The 19368-nt window shown below is 43.4% G+C and overlaps 1 protein-coding gene across 1 annotated transcript; it reads left to right on the plus strand.

Moving 5' to 3' along the window:
* The first annotated feature begins 1244 nt into the window (after positions 1-1244).
* LOC139925056 (DNA-directed RNA polymerase III subunit RPC6) lies at positions 1245-10817 on the plus strand. The gene is made up of 9 exons (XM_078282341.1): positions 1245-1352; positions 2763-2880; positions 3798-3865; positions 5614-5681; positions 7328-7440; positions 8159-8302; positions 8572-8679; positions 9235-9426; positions 10559-10817. Exons 1-9 carry the CDS (start codon positions 1291-1293, stop codon positions 10634-10636), a joined length of 951 nt encoding a protein of 316 aa, XP_078138467.1. The 5' UTR covers positions 1245-1290; the 3' UTR covers positions 10637-10817.
* Positions 10818-19368: the final 8551 nt, after the last annotated feature.

A 19368-nucleotide genomic window follows, 5' to 3' on the forward strand; every position in this document is an offset into this window, starting at 1 on the left:
CGGCTGGATCCTGCAGACAGCAAAAAGAATTATAATTACTTTTACAATGTAGAAGAATACCATACAAACAACACAGAAAACTATACAAATATCACAGAGAAAACGTTAGAATATCATGCAGCAACGATGGATCAAACATTCGACCACAGAAAATCCTATAGAGCACAGGAGATTAAACACAATAACACTATGAACCAGTAATATCTTAAAACAACCTTACATTTACATTAATTCACCTCTTAATTCATGCAAAATCCCCTTAAAATGAGTTAAGTGAATTATTAATTGAGGAGACCCCATCAAAACCTCCTTGAAGTCCCCTTAATGTTTGACTCACTACTTTTCCATTAAGAACTCATTAATAACCTGTAAACCTGCACAAAAGGCATAAAAAGTCCCTTAATTACTAGAGTCTCCATGAATCAACCCATGAATAAATCCTTATAAACCCATGATACTAACCTTTACTTGTTTAAAGCTTTTACTTTTAATGGATAATTAATGTTTATCTAATGGACAATTAAGGACATTTTAGTGATACTACACACTGTAAGGCCCTATAGGAATATTATCAGAATATTATAGTGATACTATAGGAGATAAAATACCATAAAGTAGGACTGGGTCACTGTAAACTCACTACTGAATACCACACACACACACACACACACACACTGTTAGCCCCTATATGAATATTACAGTGATTCTTCTGTACAGAAACTGAATATTGAATACAACACACGTCCCGCAGCGGCACATTCTGATGGAAACACATCTGAACCCCGCGTGCCTGTTTGTTTTAACCATCAAATTCATTACAAACTGTTTTACTTTACGTGAATCTGTTGCGCTGCTGCTCCTTCGGCCCAGTCGTTTACATCAACATCGCCATAGCAACCAAATTGGGACGCTCGATTTGTCGGCTCAGAGTGACTCCAGAGGGAGGAGCTGATATCTGTCGCCTTAACAACGCGTTTCTCCCGCCCTACCGGGCTGCGCGGTGCTCAAACAAAAACTAATAAATGTGAACGAGATTAAATTAAATATATATCAAGTTTAACCTTTACAGTCGGCAGTTGGCTACGCTTACTAAAAAATATGCAGTAGTGAGTTCGAACAATTATGAAGTTGATCATTTTATTGATTTTTTTCCACATTGGAGGTGAATTTTTAACAGGCAATTTTCAGGACGTTTTTGTCGACACCAACTTTTTAGGACCCCAGACTAGCATGTCTGATGAAACTGTCACAGTAGAAACACAGTAGAAACCCGAAGTGAACAGAGTTACAATGGCAGAGGTGAAGGTGAAAAAGGAGTCTAACCTTACAGACGCTGCGGAGATTGAAAACAGGTCAGTGAGATCACGTTAGCTTCCGCTTAGCCAGCGATGCTAAGTCGCCCGATACGGCGTATCTCATATGGAGAGAGCATTAGCTAAAGTCAACTCACATTCTGGCAATTTAATGTTGCCTTGCCTATGAGCAAAGGCACACGCACTGTAGAACAAGCCTTATTACATTTTACAAATCGTTAGGATCTTATTGCAGATTCGGCATATTAATAACCTACAAATCAGCACTGTATTTCTATAAAATCTAAACTTTTAGTGTTGGTTCACGCTGCCTCTCGCGGTGTGTTTTGGTGAAAGAAGATTGTGGCAGTAACAGGCGAACCATTTATATAAGTAGGCATTTTATTGAAATAAGCACTGCTTGGTGTACTGGGTGTGTGCCGAATTGAAAAGCGGATTTTAACGATTGAGAAACGGACTTGAGTCATATTTCATAAAGTCTGTCATTCTGCCGATAAGCCAGGAAGCATCGCGCGGTCAGATGTCTGAATAGAGTTTGGTGTAACTTTCTCTCTGCAGGACGGACGGAGCGGCTGGACGGACCGTCAGCTAGAGACAGAAACACTCAGCTAACTTTATGTTGTGGATGTAGAGGAAGTGTAGCTCAGTGAAGTGAGCAGCAGTGACACCAGCAGCAGCCGAAACACTGTAATCCAGCTCGGTACCTGCTCACTTCATGTAGCTAGCATGATGCTAACCCAGCTGGTCCGTGCTGTGTTGTGTGGCTTATCCACATGACGTTAAATCAGTTACTGACTGTTCTTCAATACTACTGCTCTTCAAACTAATACTGACTGGATTGACTTGGGAAATAAACTCACAACCAAGGCTGGAAGTAACTAATTACATTCACTCACGTTACTGTAACTGAGTAGCTTTTCGGTGTACTTGTACTTCTTGGAGTATTTCTTTTCCTTCAGTCCATCTCTCCTTCAGTCCATTTTAAATCCATCCATCACAGAACAGGTTGTGTCTCTCCATCAGCAGCAGAAACTGGATCAACAGAAACTGGATCAACAGAAACTGACAAACTGTGGATCCATTCACAGTGAGAAGAGGAATCTGACTTTACTTTGTTTCTGCACTTTATTTTGTCGTTTCTAATGTTTCCAGTGAAAAGAATCTAGTTTGACCTCTGACCTCTCTCCTTTTAGAATCACATGGAAAAGATCACAGCTAACAACGTTCTCTGTTCTAAAGAGGAACTCAGGAACTTTTACTCTGACCACATTTTAAATCACACACTTTTTACTTTTACTGAAGGAGATTTTTACACCAGAACTTTTACTTCTACTTCAGTAAAATCAGCAGAGGAGCAGTACTTCTGGTGGGAGTTTAACCTCTGACCCTGGCGGTGTTAGTGCCTTGCTCATCATCCCTCGCTCTCTCTCTCCCTCTCTCTCTCTCCAGGATCAAGGACCTGTGTCAGCAGTTTCCTCATGGCATCACAGACCAGGTGATCCAGAACGACATGCCGCACCTGGAGCCGCAGCAGCGAGCGCTCGCCATCAACAAGCTGCTGTCGCTGGTCAGTTCCCACCTGCTTCTCTCCTGATATATGACTCCATACTTAATCAATACAACCAGGATACCATGTGATCAATAAAAGTTCAGTGACAACAAAGTCTGACTGTGCAGAATTCTGTTTATTTCTGAGACTCAAATCTTTCTAGCGATGCCATTGGCTGCTAGAATGTAAACAACAATTTAAAAACGTCATTACAAAGTGACAATAATATAATTTGGATGGAGAGCTTGTGAAACTGTGATGGTCAAGAGTCTCATTAGTGATTACTACAGCAGAATAACATGGAGCTGATATCACCATTCATGTTCCTGACAGCAGAATAACATGGAGCTGATATCACCATTCATGTTCCTGACAGCAGAATAACATGGAGCTGATATCACCATTCATGTTCCTGACAGCAGAATAACATGGAGCTGATATCACCATTCATGTTCCTGACAGCAGATGGACTGACATGTTTTGTATTGAGAGATATTGAGTTTCCAGATATCGTCCCGTCTCTAGTCTCAGTACAGAAACCCATTGACACACATTCATCCATTTTATTTACGCTGGTTTCCGGTGATAACGAGTTAATTTCCCTTGTTTTCTCTAGTCATCGAGTTATTTATGTCGTTATCTCCAGATAAACACATTTTGTTTCGCTGAGATAATGAGAAAATTATCTTGATCTCAGGATAACAAAAAATAATTTTCTTCTCACAGAATTGAACAGACGGTTAATTTCTGTTTGTTTTTGACTGAACTGATCATTTCATCACTGATCCATCTGATTGATTTCGTGTTTAGATGTCAGGCTGCATGTCGGCTTAAAGTTATTAACTAAACTGCTCTGTGTGCGTGTGTGTGTGTGTGTGTGTGTGTGTGTGTGTGTGTGTGTGTGTGTGTGTGTGTGTGTGTGTGTGTGTGTGCAGGGTCAGCTGGACCTGCTGAGGAACAGCTCAGGTCTTCTGTACCGGATGAAGGACGCTCAGACCGCCAGGTGAGACAGAAACTGCTCAGCAGGTTCACGTGCCGCGTCTGTTGCGCGCTCAGATCCATTCATTTCAATGGGGCGAGGCCGATGTCTGTGGACATCTGTCGTCTGTTGTCACCTGGCCGTTACCAAGCAACGAAGTTGTAACGCTTCCGTGGTTTTATAATGACGCCATCCTCTTCTTCACTAAACCTCGTTAATACAAAAGTAAATAAACTTTTTTTAGTACCAAAAAGATGTCAAGCTATTCTAAAGATGTTTTCTTTTGACTGCCAATTCATGACTAATTATAAGTGCACGTTTTGTTACGCTAATTTGAGCTCGTTAACGCTAACATGAACATTAAGGTCTGTTGTTCAGGAAGGTTTTTATCTCTAGCTGCAGGTTATACAGTACACAGCTTATTGTAACGTGTGTTGTGTTAATGTCAGCTAGTGAGAAGTCCAGAACCTGAAGGAACCCGCACAGCTGGACTGGTGAAGAGCTGGCTGTAGCCGGAAGTAGCCGCACACAACTCCGATGCATAGAATATTTATTCACCGACATGAGGTCGGAAAACGCCTAGATGGGAACGTCGGTGAATATTTTTTTCTGTTTAATGTCAGCTGGTGACACAGATATGTTGCTTTGAAGGAATATTGGTAACTTGTCAAATGTTAGTTGAAACATTTGTTTATGTGACTGGTGAATGCAGACGCAGGTGATGATGAATGATGATGAATTAAGTGTCCGAATTCATTCATTAATCATGTGTGATTTACCGCTAATTAGTGCACTAATAGAGCAGCACTATGTAGGAAATACATGCTCCACATGTAGATGAAAAAGTAAAACTGCTGCCACAGTTTTACTGCGATGGTAATCCATTATTTCAGATAACTACTAACAAACGTGTGAAGTTGTTGTCTTTGGTTGCTTGGCAACGGCAGGCGCACCCGGAAGCGCAACCGTCCAAGCGCAGCTGATGAACGCGCTGTGTTCCCTGTCCACTCCGCGCCTCGCGTGCAGCGCTGCGCGTGACCCGAGTCTGTAATGTTTCACCTCCGGCTGCTGTCTGCTGTCTGAAAGTGAATAAAACCCCAGATCAGTGATTCTGTGATCTGTTGCTCCGGTAGAGCAGACTGGAGAATTGTGTTTTTTTCTCTCTCCATTCTGAAAATCACTTCTAGCACATAAAGGAACGCCGACAAAGCAGATTCTGATGATATATAAAAAACTAGTCGCTCACTTTTTTTCACATATTTACAATTACTGCAATTATTCTTCATTCCATCATCATAAGTTTCCTCCGACCGGATTTCTGTGTTCCACTTGTTCAGACTGAAAGGTTTAATAAACATAAAGAAAGAGATTCACTTCAAAACAGTTCAGCAGCAGGACTAGTTTTTTATATATCATCAGAATCTGCTGTGTCGACGTTCCTTTATGTGCTAGAAGTGATTTTCAGACTGTTCCTCCAGACAGGCAGTGAATGGAGAGAGAAAAAAACACAATTCTCCAGTCTGCTCTACCGGAGCAACAGATCACAGAATCACTGATCTGGGGGTTTTATCATGAGAAGAGACACAACAAGACTCTACCAGAGGAACACAGAGAGTTAAACACAGGTTCTGTTCCCGGCTCAGAAAGTCAGGTTTAAAGTCTGAATCTCAGCAGCTGGTCAAGTAGCGGTCGATCATGAGTATTGATCGACCGATCAGATAAATCATGTTCTGTTTGTGGTTGGTTCTGACTGCGGCTCCTGTCTCTCCCAGTAAGATGAAAGGATCGGACAACCAGGAGAAGCTGGTCTACCAGATCATCGAGGACGCAGGGAACAAAGGTACTGTCTGATCCAGGTTCCTCTCAGAACCGCGTTCCTCTCAGGACCGGGTTCCTCTCAGAACCGCGTTCCTCTCAGGACCGGGTTCCTCTCAGGACCATGTTCCTCTCAGACCCGCGTTCCTCTCAGGACCGGGTTCCTCTCAGGACCATGTTCCTCTCAGAACCGGGGACCATGTTCCTCTCAGGACCATGTTCCTCTCAGAACCGGGTTCCTCTCAGGACCATGTTCCTCTCAGGACCGGGTTCCTCTCAGGACCGGGTTCCTCTCAGGACCATGTTCCTCTCAGAACCGGGTTCCTCTCAGGACCGGGTTCCTCTCAGGACCATGTTCCTCTCAGGACCGGGTTCCTCTTAGGACCGGGTTCCTCTTAGGACCGGGTTCCTGACAGAGCAGAGTTCTACTTTTTCATCCTTTTTAATCATGCTGATAGTTTCAGATTTTTTCATATATTTTCATGTAAATATTTTTCAGATGTTAAATTTATAATACTTTTTGTTGAAATTGGTTGTGTTATGTTTTTTCTGTATGTTATCCATACTAAAATTTATTTTTTTAACATTTTAATTTTGACTTTCATGCCTCAGGCAGGTCGATGCGTCTCTTCACTGTTCCAAGTGACTGTTTTGTCTGTCAAGCTCTTTAACTTCCTCGTCCTAACAAATCCCGGTGTTAATAAAGGTCAAAGAGTCACAGTGCTGCTGGCTGACAGTGAAACGTTTATATTTTGAAATCTGATTAAAATAATAAAAAAATAAAAAATAAAAGGTAAACCCTTCAAAGACATTATTTTCAGTCACAGTAGGATATAGAATATATTAGCTCGCCAAAACCATCAGTATCAAGAAAAATACTGATGAATACTTGGTAGTATTCAAACTTCTCAGTTTCTCAGTCTGGTTTAGTTTTCCTCTTCTACAGTCACCGGCCTCCTTCTTCTTCTTCTCCTCTAAATATCCGGTCGGCTGCTGCAAACTAAAAGTGTCTGCTTGAGTTTTGGACTCCGTCAGCCTCCGTAGCTCCCGCCTGCTGTCCAGCCCCCAGGAGTCTCAGTCTTCAGTTTGAATCTGCGGTCTGGTCCAGCCTATCCACCGGCAGTTTTTTCTGACAGATACAGTTCGACAAACCTGATTGGACGGTGGATGTAGGCGGGACAAACCTCCTCATGACGAGCGTTACAGAGCGACGACAACGACCAAAATGGCCGCCGGCAAAGGAACTGGATGATAGCGAACTAGATTTAGAGATTTCATCAGTCCTTAAAAAACTGACTGGATCGACGAATTAAAACAGGAACAATCAGCTGATTAGAAGCTGGGAAGTGAACGACACCGTGACTGGTGTCGCTCCAGATTACATCACTCTGCTTTGCTGCTGTGATTGGTCAGAGATTTTGATAACTGACACCAACCAATCGCTCGGGGAGAGAAATCCCGTCAGTGAACCAGTGGACAGACTGACCAGACCGATGGGAATCACCTGCAGAGTCAAACTGAAGACTGAGCCTCATGGGGCCGGACAGCAGGCGGCTGCCTAGCTGCTGCCGGGTGGAAGTCAGTCCCAGGATCATGTGGATGTTTTCCAGTATCCACCAGTTCAACCAGTTTCCAGTATCGATGGTTTGATGTTGTGTTTTCCTGCTGTAGGAATCTGGAGCAGAGACATCCGCTTCAAGAGCAACCTTCCTCTGACGGAGATCAACAAGATCCTGAAGAACCTGGAGAGCAAGAAGCTGATCAAGGCCGTCAAGTCCGTCGCTGTGAGTTCAGCAGCCAGGGTCCCTTCACACTTTCATTTCAAAAAAAATCCCATACTTCTCCAGACCTGTTTCACTCTGCAGGACACTGAAATAAAATCAATTTTATCAACCAACCCCCTCTGGAGTTCAAACAGTACGAGTTTTTGAAGGCAGATAGCAGCGTTTCCAGATCAGGATCTTTAAATTTGACATTTTCATGCAAAAAAAAAAAGAAAAATCCTAAAACTTCCCAGTATTCAGAGTTTCCTCCAGAGTTTTCTTCTCGTCGGGGTGGAAAAGCCTCTGAAACATTTAGAGCATCATGGGAAACTAAAACTCTCCACTGACACCAGGAGAATAATAATAATTGTAATGATTAATAAACATATTAATGTATGCTTGTGTAGAATCTGATCAAAATGTCTCATTAGAATCAGTTCAGGTTCAGGTCTTCCTATAATCAGTGTAGTATTGATCAGTTCGACAATAAGTATGTAATCATAGCAGATATCGGAGCCGATATCAGTGGGACTCTGAGCAGCAGACTAACTGCAGCGCCTCGTGTCTCGTGTCTCATGTCTCGTGTCTCGTGTCTCATGTCTCGTGTCTCGTGTCCCGTGTCCCGTGTCTCGTGTCTCGTGTCTCGTGTCCCGTGTCCCGTGTCTCGTGTCTCGTGTCTCGTGTCTCGTGTCTCGTGTCTCATGTCTCGTGTCTCGTGTCCCGTGTTTCGTGTCTCCAGGCGTCGAAGAAGAAGGTGTACATGCTGTACAACCTGCAGCCGGACCGCTCGGTGACGGGCGGGGCCTGGTACAGCGACCAGGACTTCGAGTCCGAGTTCGTGGAAGTTCTCAACCAGCAGTGCTTCAAGTTCCTGCAGAGCAAGGTGAGTCCGGACAGACGGGAGGAGGGAGGCTCTGCTGCCCCCTGCTGGCTGAACGCAGCGTGACCTCACACACAAAGGTCATGAGGAGCCTGAAGGTGAAACTGTGTTCAGATGGTGAACCAGGCTGTGAAGCTTCACGTCCGTCTGGCAGGCTGAAGCGGCCCGGGACAGGTTAAAGGTTAAAGGTTAAACGGTGTTGTGTCTCTCCAGGCTGAAGCGGCCCGGGACAGGTTAAAGGTTAAAGGTTAAACGGTGTTGTGTCTCTCCAGGCTGAAGCGGCCCGGGACAGTAAGCAGAGCCCCATGGTCCAGAGGAACAGCTCCTTCGCCACGTCGCACGAAGTCTGGAAATACATCTGTGAGCTGGGAATCAGCAAGGTGACGCTGCACCTCACACTGCTGCAGGGCCGCGCAGGGAAACAAACCCAACGCACCCTTCTGTTAGAAACAAGTGGGAAAACCTTTGTTTTACTGGCTACTGCGTTACAGATTAGCCAGTAGAATAAAAACTAATCCTAACCTGCAACTAACTAAACTAAATATATGACAAAAACAAACAGCCGAAAGGGAACAACGACCAACAGCTCTGAAAGGGACATCGGTGATTCCCTTCCTAATTTTCAGCTGTGATGCTGAGAAGATAATAATCTAGGTGATTACTGATTTCTAATGATTTTGATTTTGATGTCTGACAGTAAAATATGCAGGTAACGTTTCTATGGTAACAGCGATGTCTCTGATTGGTGGGAAGTCGCTAAAGCTTGTGGGTAGTGTAGTATTTCACGAGGAACTCGGGAATAAAACAGGATTTATTAACGAGAAAGTAGAAATCAGTTTGACTTGTAGATTAACGTTTCAGCTCTACAGGAGCTTTACATTTCTAAAACTAAAGAAAATAAAATCCAAACTGAGTGTCGTCTCCTCGGCCTTCAGGTGGATCTCTCCATGGACGACATCGAGACGATCCTGAACACGCTGATCTACGACGGGAAGGTGGAGATGACCATCATCGCCGCCAAGGAAGGCACGGTGGGCAGCGTGGACGGCCAGGTGAAGCTGTACCGCGGCGTGAACGCCATCATCCAGCCCACCGGCCTGGTGAAGACGCCCTGCGGCCTCTGTCCGGTACGCTCCGCCGCCCGGCGCAGCGCTGCTGTCTGAAAACCTCCTCGCTCTTAACTTCGTATTTAAACGTCACGTGGTCGTTCTGTGGGTTGAGGAAATTAGACAACCGTATGAAACCGTTTCAAAACCCACCGCATTCATTCAAACATATCAGGATGAAAACAAGGATGTTTTTCTCAGGTCCGGGAAAAACTTTGAGATTTTGGAAATACGAGGTTTTCACCCGACAGCGACCTTATGCAACAGTTGCCAGTTAATGTCATAATGTATTACATTATCATACTTATAGTCTTACATTATCAGGAAATAAAATCTCACAATATCAGGTAATTAATTACAGTATCTGGTTCATTAGTTGCAGTCAGCAGGTCAACTTCACTCGAGTCTGAAATCAAGTCTCAAGTCTAAATGTAGATTACCAAGCCAAGTCCAAGTCATTAATGTCAAGTCTCAAGTCTAAATGTAGAACAGCAAGTCAAGTCAGAACAAATCAAGAGTCCAGTATCAATTTAATATCTTAAAGAAAACTAAATATCTAGGACTTTTCAATGCAATATGGTTTTAATAGGATAAAAACTTGGTAAGAGCATCATGAGTTTGATTTCTATAATCAGTTTCAACTTCAATAAATTCAATCATTCCATACAAATTCAGAAAACAGAATTTAAATTCAGTCGTCCGCTGGAACAAATCTCATCACTTTCAATCTAAGTCATTTACACAAACACAAGATCTCAAGTCAAGACTTTAGAAACCTTTTCAAGTCATCAAAGTACAAGTCAGAGTCAAGTCCCAAGTCACCAGAACCCAAGTCAAGTCAAGTCTCAAGTCTTCTCTTCATGCATCAAGTCCAAGTCTCAAGCAGTTAAAACTGTGACTCGAGTCCAGATCATGTGACTCGAGTCCAAGTCATTTGACTCGAGTCTCCACCTCTGGTTACAGTTTGGACTCATTTAGAGGGACAGTCGATATTCATTATGCAGACGTCAGTTTCTGCAGGTTTGTTGCTCTCTGAACTGAACTGAACTGAACTGAACTGAACTGAACTGAACTGAACTGAACTGAACTGAACTGAACTGAACTGAACTGTTTGAGGGAAAATGAATAATCTTCTCCTCTTTTCTCTCCTCAGGTGTTTGATGACTGTCATGAAGGAGGAGAAATCTCTCCATCCAACTGCATCTACATGACAGAGTGGCTGGACTTCTGACCTCCAGCTCTGCTCCCTTTGCTTTTTCTCTGTGATGAAAAACTTTATGTTTCTGGGGTTTTTTTCTCCCAGCGATCTGTGATCCATGTGAATTTATTTTGTATTTATCTTGAGTTTAATAAAGCTGGAAGCTGGCACAGTGGGATGAAACATGCTGCGGGTTTGCTTCATGCAGGTTCCTATTCAGGTCTGGAAATGTTCGGAAAATGAATTTGGTCATTTCCACGTCTTGGTAAGTTTGGAATTTACACAAGTATGAAAAAGTATGGAATAATGTAGTTGAATTGTCCTGATATGATTCAACATCCTGTGGTTTTACACTCCGTCATCTCACACTTTCTGATATTTGTCACTATGCAGAATAATGTTCTACAGAGTGATGTGGAGTGAGTAGAGACAAGACGACTTCCAGCAGAAATCAGACCGAACACCAAAATCTTGAAAAAGTCTGGAATTTTGAAACTGAAACGTGTAGGAACTTTATGTACAATATGTACTGTTCATGTATCACAATATCAGTTAATGCATATCACTTCAGTTCTACTTGTAGGAAAATAAAATTTTGACAATATTCAATACCTTAAAATTAATATTGGTAACAAAAATGGTTTACAGTTCATGTGATCAATGTTTATATCTGTTGACATTTTTACATTTACAGAATTTATCTGACGGTCTTAAGCAGAGGAACTTGGACAGTGTTCAGCTTTATGATACTTGAAGATATTTCACTTTGTAATTCTTATGTTTTCCTGTTGAAATGAATGGTGACAAGTGAACAGTGACATCATGTAGTCAACTTGTAAACCCTTTAAAAAGATGAACTGCTTAAAGAGTTCAACTTTTTAACCTTTCACACTGAAGCCAGGACACTTCAGCTGCTTTCAGATAAACACATTTTCTCCAGGAAATGGGTTTTTTCCAGTTCAAGCTGCAGGATCGAACCTGTGACCCTCTGGTTACGGGACGTTCTCCAGCAAGAGACGCCTTGAAGCAGCCGCTCTCCGTTTCAGGACGGTGGTGATAAATTCAAAGTGTGTTATTTGGAAATGTCGGTGGAGTTTGGCTGCAGCTTGCTGGAATATAATCCTGTAATCTTAAATCAAATATAATCCCCGGCCCTGCAGATGTGCCAATAGATAATAGAATTTTACCAATCCCTCTAAACTAGCTAAAAATATAAAAGGAACTGGTGAATACACTACTGAGATTGTAAAGTGCCAGTATCCTTCAATGTGTCTTTGAACTGTCCAGCTCTCCAGCAGTATATAAAGTTATAATGAGGCTAAAAAAACTGCTACTGGACATGAAAGCTGCAGTTTAGTAAAGGAAGTTGAATCTGTCATTGATCCTCACTCGTATTTTCTCTGGTGTTGCACCCCAGATCTCCAAGATGCTGAAGTTGTTCTCTTCTAGTCAGGTGACCCTAATGCTTTCACAAACTATCGTCCAGTTTCTATATTGCCTGTTTATCTAAAGTTCTTGAGAAACCAGTAAGCACTTGACTGAGAACAGAGAACCATCCTGTATCCGTCAGTTTGGTTTTCGGCTCTTGCAGCTTGTTAGTTTTAGACTTATCTAAACTTTAGTGTTTGATACCGCTGACTGCAACATTCTCATTTCTGCTGCGTGAGTCTGGACTTCAGGATGTTACGTCGTGGGGTTCCTCAAGGTTCCATTCTTGGTCCCTTATTATTTTTATTTTCTGTGAATGACTTATCCATGATTTGTAAAGATGCTTTTCCTATTTTATTTGCTGATGACACAAACCTCTGTCTTTTATTTTCATGTGGTTCCAGAGGAACAAACTTACACTCAATATAAAGAAATCCAATTTCATGATTTCTTTGCAATAAAAATAAGAAATGAAACGACAAGGCGAAGACATTTATTAATGATGAAGAAAGTCCCTTTGTTAAAATTATTAGGTGTCATCGTAGATGAAAATCTGAAAAACCATATTGAATATTTCTCACTGATTCACCACTCTTGTTAATTAAGTCTGTATTACAGCTTAATCTACACACACACATTACCTACTGTAACAGTGTGTGTGCTTTCCTTGTGTCCATCTTACCTTAAGATACTTTTAATCCAAAAGAAATGTTTGAGAAAGGTAACCAGCTCTAAGTCATGAGCCATCTGCTGCTGTTCAGCTTCTCTCCATTTACAGTGTCAGCAGACCAGACCTGTTTATGTACAGATACACAATATGCACCATATGCAACATTTCCCCGACTCTTTCCAAAACTTTATCATATTCTCTTCAGACGTTCACTCATACTGCATCACTTCATGCATTTGCCATATTTCCGCGCCTCCTGAAACCAACTCACCCTGAACTAAAGACGTCCATTTTACTGAGTTTACATTCATCAGTCATTAACTTCTGTCACTTTTTAAATTTTAACGTTATGAAACAGCTGAACCTGCTTTACTTTCTCTCCGTATATTTTGTGCTTATATCTTTTTCCATTTGTTTTTATGTTTTAATTTGCACATACAGTATTAATTAAAACTTTGTGCAAATATACTGAAGTATTAATATAATATACTAATACTACTACTTAATGCTAATGCTAATGAACTAAAGATGTAAGAGATATTGCAAGATCAGCCATTGTGAGATGAGTATGACTTTATCCTAGACCATGCTTAAATAGACATTATTGAAATTAATATTAAATTAAATTAAATGAAAAAACAAAGAAAGCAAAATGAAATAAAAGAAAGCAAAAAATGGACAGTGTGACACTCAAAAGACATTTCAAAGGACAACAAGTTCCTGTGTGACTTCAGTGTCAGAATGCAGCAGGCCGGGTTCTCTTCTCGACTCTCCTGGTTCTCTTCCCGACTCTCTCCTGGTTCTCTTCTCGACTCTCCAGGTTCTCTTCTCGACTCTCCTGGTTCTCTTCCCGACTCTCTCCTGGTTCTCTTCTCGACTCTCCTGGTTCTCTTCTCGACTCTCCAGGTTCTCTTCTCGACTCTCCTGGTTCTCTTCCCGACTCTCTCCTGGTTCTCTTCTCGACTCTCCTGGTTCTCTTCCCGACTCTCTCCTGGTTCTCTTCTCGACTCTCCTGGTTCTCTTCTCGGCTCTCCTGGTTCTCTTCCCGGCTCTCCTGGTTCTCTTCTCGACTCTCCCGGTTCTCTTCTCGGCTCTCCCGGTTCTCTTCTCGGCTCTCCCGGTTCTCTTCTCGACTCTCCCGGTTCTCTTCTCGGCTCTCCCGGTTCTCTTCTCGGCTCTCCCGGTTCTCTTCTCGGCTCTCCCGGTCCTCTTCCCGGCTCTCCCGGTTCTCTTCCCGGCTCTCCCGGTTCTCTTCCCGGCTCTCCTGGTCCTCTTCTCGACTCTCCCGGTTCTCTTCCCGACTCTCCTGGTCCTCTTCTCGACTCTCCTGGTTCTCTTCCCGGCTCTCCTGGTTCTCTTCTCGACTCTCCAGGTTCTCTTCCCGACTCTCCCGGTTCTCTTCCCGACTCTCCCGGTCCTCTTCTCGACTCTCCTGGTTCTCTTCTCGACTCTCCAGGTTCTCTTCTCGACTCTCCAGGTTCTCTTCCCGACTCTCCTGGTTCTCTTCCCGACTCTCTCCTGGTTCTCTTCCCGACTCTCCTGGTTCTCTTCCCGACTCTCTCCAGGTTCTCTTCCCGACTCTCCTGGTTCTCTTCCCGACTCTCTCCTGGTTCTCTTCCCGACTCTCCTGGTTCTCTTCCCGACTCTCCTGGTTCTCTTCCCGATTCTCTCCTGGTTCTCTTCCCGACTCTCCAGGTTCTCTTCTCGACTCTCCTGGTTCTCTTCCCGACTCTCTCCTGGTTCTCTTCCCGACTCTCCAGGTTCTCTTCTCGACTCTCCTGGTTCTCTTCCCGACTCTCCTGGTCCTCTTCCCGACTCTCTCCTGGTTCTCTTCTCGACTCTCCTGGTTCTCTTCCCGACTCTCCTGGTTCTCTTCCCGATTCTCCTGGTTCTCTTCCCGACCCTCCTGGTTCTCTTCCCGACCCTCCTGGTCCTCTTCCCAACTCTTTCCTGGTTCTCTTCCCAACTCTCTTCTGGTTCTCTTCTCGACCCTCTCCGGCTTTTCTTCTTGACTCTCTCTGGGTTCTCCTCTCGTCTCTCCAGGTTCTCTTCTCAACCCTCCTGGTCCTCTTCCCGACTCTCTTGGTTCTCTTCTCGACTCTCCTGGTTCTCTTCTCGACTCTCCTGGTTCTCTTCCCGACTCTCCTGGTCCTCTTCCCAGCTCTCTTCTGGTTCTCTTCTCGACTCTCCTGGTTCTCTTCCCGACTCTCCTGGTTCTCTTCTCGACTCTCCTGGTTCTCTTCTCGACTCTCCTGGTTCTCTTCCCGACTCTCCTGGTTCTCTTCCCGACTCTCTCCTGGTTCTCTTCCCGACTCTCCTGGTTCTCTTCCCGACTCTCCTGGTTCTCTTCCCGACTCTCCTGGTTCTCTTCCCGACTATCTCCTGGTTCTCTTCTTGACTCTCTCCGGCTTTTCTTCTCGACTCTCTCTGGGTTCTCCTCTTGTCTCTCCAGGTTCTCTTCTCAACTCTCCTGGTTCTCTTCCCGACTCTCTCCTGGTTCTCTTCTTGACCCTCCTGGTTCTCTTCTCGACTCTCCTGGTTCTCTTCTCGACTATTCTTGTTCTCTTCTCGACTCTCCTGGTTCTCTTCCCGACTCTCCTGGTTCTCTTCCCGACTCTCCTGGTTCTCTTCTCGACTCTCTCCGGCTTTTCTTCTTGACTCTCTCTGGGTTCTCCTCTCGTCTCTCCAGGTTCTCTTCTCAACTCTCCTGGTTCTCTTCCCGACTCTCTCCTGGTTCTCTTCTTGACCCTCCTGGTTCTCTTCTCGACTCTCCTGGTTCTCTTCTCGACTATTCTTGTTCTCTTCTCGACTCTCCTGGTTCTCTTCCCGACTCTCTCCTGGTTCTCTTCTCGACTCTCCTGGTTCTCTTCTCAACTGTTCTGGTTCTCTTCTTGACTCTCCTGGTTCTCCTCTCGCTTCTCCAGATTCTCATCTCGACTCTCTCCGGCTTTTCTTCTTGACTGTCTCTGGGTTCTCTTCTTGTCTCTCCTGGTTCTCTTCTCGGCTCTCCTGGTTCTCGTCTCGACTCTCTCCGGGTTCTCTTCTCGACTCCTGGTTCTCTTCTCAACTCTCCTGGTTCTCTTCTTGACTCTCCTGGTTCTCTTCTCGACTCCTGGTTCTCTTCTCGGCTCTCCTGGTTCTCTTCTCGACTCCTGGTTCTCTTCTTGACTCTCCTGGTTTTCTTCTTGTCTCTCCTGGTTCTCTTCTCGGCTCTCCTGGTTCTCGTCTCGACTCTCTCCGGGTTCCCTTCTCGTCTCCCCTCGGGTTTTTCGGCTCTCCTGGTTCTCTTCTTGATTCTCTCCCAGGTTCTCTTCTTAACTGTCCCGTCTTCACTGTTCTCAAGTTCATCATGACAAGAAACTACAGAACATGTACTGAAAGTCTGATTATACCCTGCAGAGACAGATCAGCTAATTTAAAGTCTATAAAGCAGGGAGAATATTACAGGAATATTATAGGAATATTATTATAGTATTATAGGAACACTATAGGACTCTTAGCTTCAGTCCTAACTGGGTTCTAAAGTAGAAATGTGTGGAAGAACCACACATTTTTATTGTTCTATTCAGTTATTCATAAAGTCAGTTATGTGTCATACTTTAGTTATTAAAGTCCTCTGCTACAGATTGTGTAATAGTCTGAAAACAGTCAGTACTGATAATACTGACAACCAACCAAACATCACGATGGAATTCACAATGTTCTTATAGGAACTAAAGTGAATGTGGTGCTCAACAGGATATGGGATGATATGGGTGTGTGTGTGTGAGAGAGAGTGAGAGCGTGTGTGTGTGTGTGTGTATGCGTGCGTGTGTGTTTTTATTCAATCATAGCTCACTTAAGCTTCTGTCTCTTACATCACGGATCATTAAACATCAGACTAATGGCTTTCACTGCTGACTGGCATCAGAAACACTTTACCATGCAGCTGATTTAAAAAGGAAGAGATCATTTTACAGAATGTGATATATTTAGTTTTGGAAACAAACATGACCTGAAATTCACCGTTCAAAGCTGTGTTTGTAATGCTGCCTCTACACTGTAAAGTATTATTGGTAGGAGATTGCCAACATGAGCTATGTAACTGTACATCACCTGATGTACAGCCGGACAGGAAAAGACAGAAACACACTAATTTCAAAATTGGAATGTAATTTAATCCTCATACTTTTTAGCTTTTTATATGTATGTAAAATCACAAATTACATTTTTACAAGGCAGTCACAAAATTACCTTTCCATGGGCTTTGAGCAAATGTCATAATGTTAAAGCAACACTGATGTGTTTAGTTCCATGGAAGTGTTGGGAGGCTGCAGGCGTTCAGCTTCCAGCCGAGCTTCACCCGAGCTTCAGCCAAGCTTCACCTGAGCTTCACCTGAGCTTCACCCGAGCTTCACCCGAGCTTCAGCCGAGCTTCACCTGAGCTTCACCTGAGCTTCACCCGAGCTTCAGCTGAGCTTCACCTGAGCTTCATACCTGACATGATGATCTTTTCTTCAAACTTGTTCTCCTGCAGGTCCAGTCTGATGGCAGTATGGCGCCCCCTGCTGAAGTAATGTCACCACAATGCAGGCTTTGTTTACGTGATGATTTCATGGATTAAAGACATTTTTCACTCTAAAATGTCAACACACGCTCCTGTGTTTCTGAAAGCAGAAACCTCTGAGCTTCTCACTTTGTTTCAGCCTCTCCATTCAGAAACCAGCGGATGTTTATTAGTCATATTCTGCTTCAGGAGAACAGAAATATTACACATCGCACCTTTAATGGTTTCTGGAGGAAGACAGCTGTGTTTTAAATCGATGCTCTCTGCAACATCTGAGTGCTCAGCCTTCCTGAGTATTACTGACGCTGAGAGAGAGTGAAGTGCATCATGGGACGGCGTCAGAGGAATTAATGCACAAAGAACTGACGCATCGTACCATGTTAAAATCCTGCAGGATGTTTAAAATATTAAATAAGTATCACTTATTGTATAACATTTATTTATTGATTGAATATTGATATTGATTTATCTAGCCATTTTTGGATAATAATACTACTATTACTATGACTAATAATAATTCATTTATTTCATTACATTTATTAATAATAATAATAATAATGATAATAATAATATTACAGTGACTCACTTTCATATTGTGGCTTCATTATCAATAATGTTGCTGTAAGAACCATCATTAATGTAATTTCTACATCTGAAATGAGGACTTTAACAGGTTTTAAAGGTCCAGTGATCATGAAACTCACTCAACACATAAATGACCACAGAAACTTTATATTCACATAAGAAAAAAACACCAAAGAGGTTTTCTTTTACCCGACAGCAGCTATATGTTGTGTAAATGCACCTTTAATCAGAGCCTTGCAGTTAATGGACGGTCCTCCTCTCTGATGGAGATCCATTATGTCCATCCATAATTTAGCAGCACACACACACACACACACACACACACACACACACACACACACACACACACTGCTGAACATCCTGCTGCAAACCAGAGCACACTCAGACAAACAGCGTGACGCCGCTTCTCCTCCACAAACCAAAGTGAGTTGAGCGTCCAAAACACTAAATACTCACCTTTCTTTAAATATTCACCACTTTAGCACCTATGTTGTTTGTTGTGTACGTGGTTTTTCAGTAACTTCTCCTCTGTCCCTTTATGTGTTGGTCTGCACTGTATTATTGGTTTTGATTGTTCCACTCAACAAGCTGCTGTGGGTTTTTCTGGCTCCTCCTGCATCTTTTCTGTTTTTTCTTCTTCTTAATATGTGCAATAAACGAAACTAAACTAAAACGAATGCTGAAAATTCAACTTAAAAACCATCATGCCCCTAAACCAGTTGGTGTGGTCTGAACCCTGCTGGAGCCGGATGGTTTGAACACCAGCAGCAGACTGAGGAGAGGAGAGAGTGATGTCACCCGCCTGGAGGTTGTGTTTACGCTCGCCGCCATGTTGATGATGGACAGCAGTTGTTGAGTGACGGGTGGTGTGATTGTTGTGTGTTGGTGTGATGTTAATGAACTGTCCACTGTCTGCACAAAGGAAATTAATAAAGTATGTTGAGTGTTGAGTGTTGAGTCTGGCTCAGAGGGAAGAGAAGCTCCTGAAGGTCAGGAGGTTGCTGGTTCAAATCCCAGAAGTCCTGCAGTCAGTTTCTCACCGGTGACCTTCTGGATCCTGCTGAGCAAAACACTGAAGCTCCAGCTGCAGTCTCCAGTGTCAGACTGGTTATACTGGGCAGCTCCAGTGGGAATGTGTGGAGCTGTGAACATGAAGCAAGGTGGAGCTGATGGCAGATTATAGTTTTGTTTCTCCAAACGTTTCTCAGAGGCAGAAATGATCTGATTGGTTGATCTGAGTTAAACCTCAGTGGGCGGAGCCAAAGAACCAGTTTTTCAGGTAAGGAACTCTGGTCAAAATATAAAAATATAAATGTCAGTGACAACATCCATGATGTTGATGGTCAGCAGCTAACTAGCTTACCTAGCTAAGTTAGAGTTGCTGGTGTTGGGTTGCAGCTGCAGGTGGACTGAACACAGCGTTCAGCGGCGTTGGCAGGACAGAAGAGTGTGTGTCTGCCTTCCTTCAGCGGGTTAGCGGTCACTTATGAACCAATTCTGAAAATCGGTCAGTTAAGAAATCACATGAGAGGAAGT

This window comes from Centroberyx gerrardi, unplaced genomic scaffold (assembly GCF_048128805.1).
Source record: "Centroberyx gerrardi isolate f3 unplaced genomic scaffold, fCenGer3.hap1.cur.20231027 Scaffold_81, whole genome shotgun sequence".
Lineage (NCBI taxonomy): Eukaryota > Metazoa > Chordata > Actinopteri > Beryciformes > Berycidae > Centroberyx > Centroberyx gerrardi.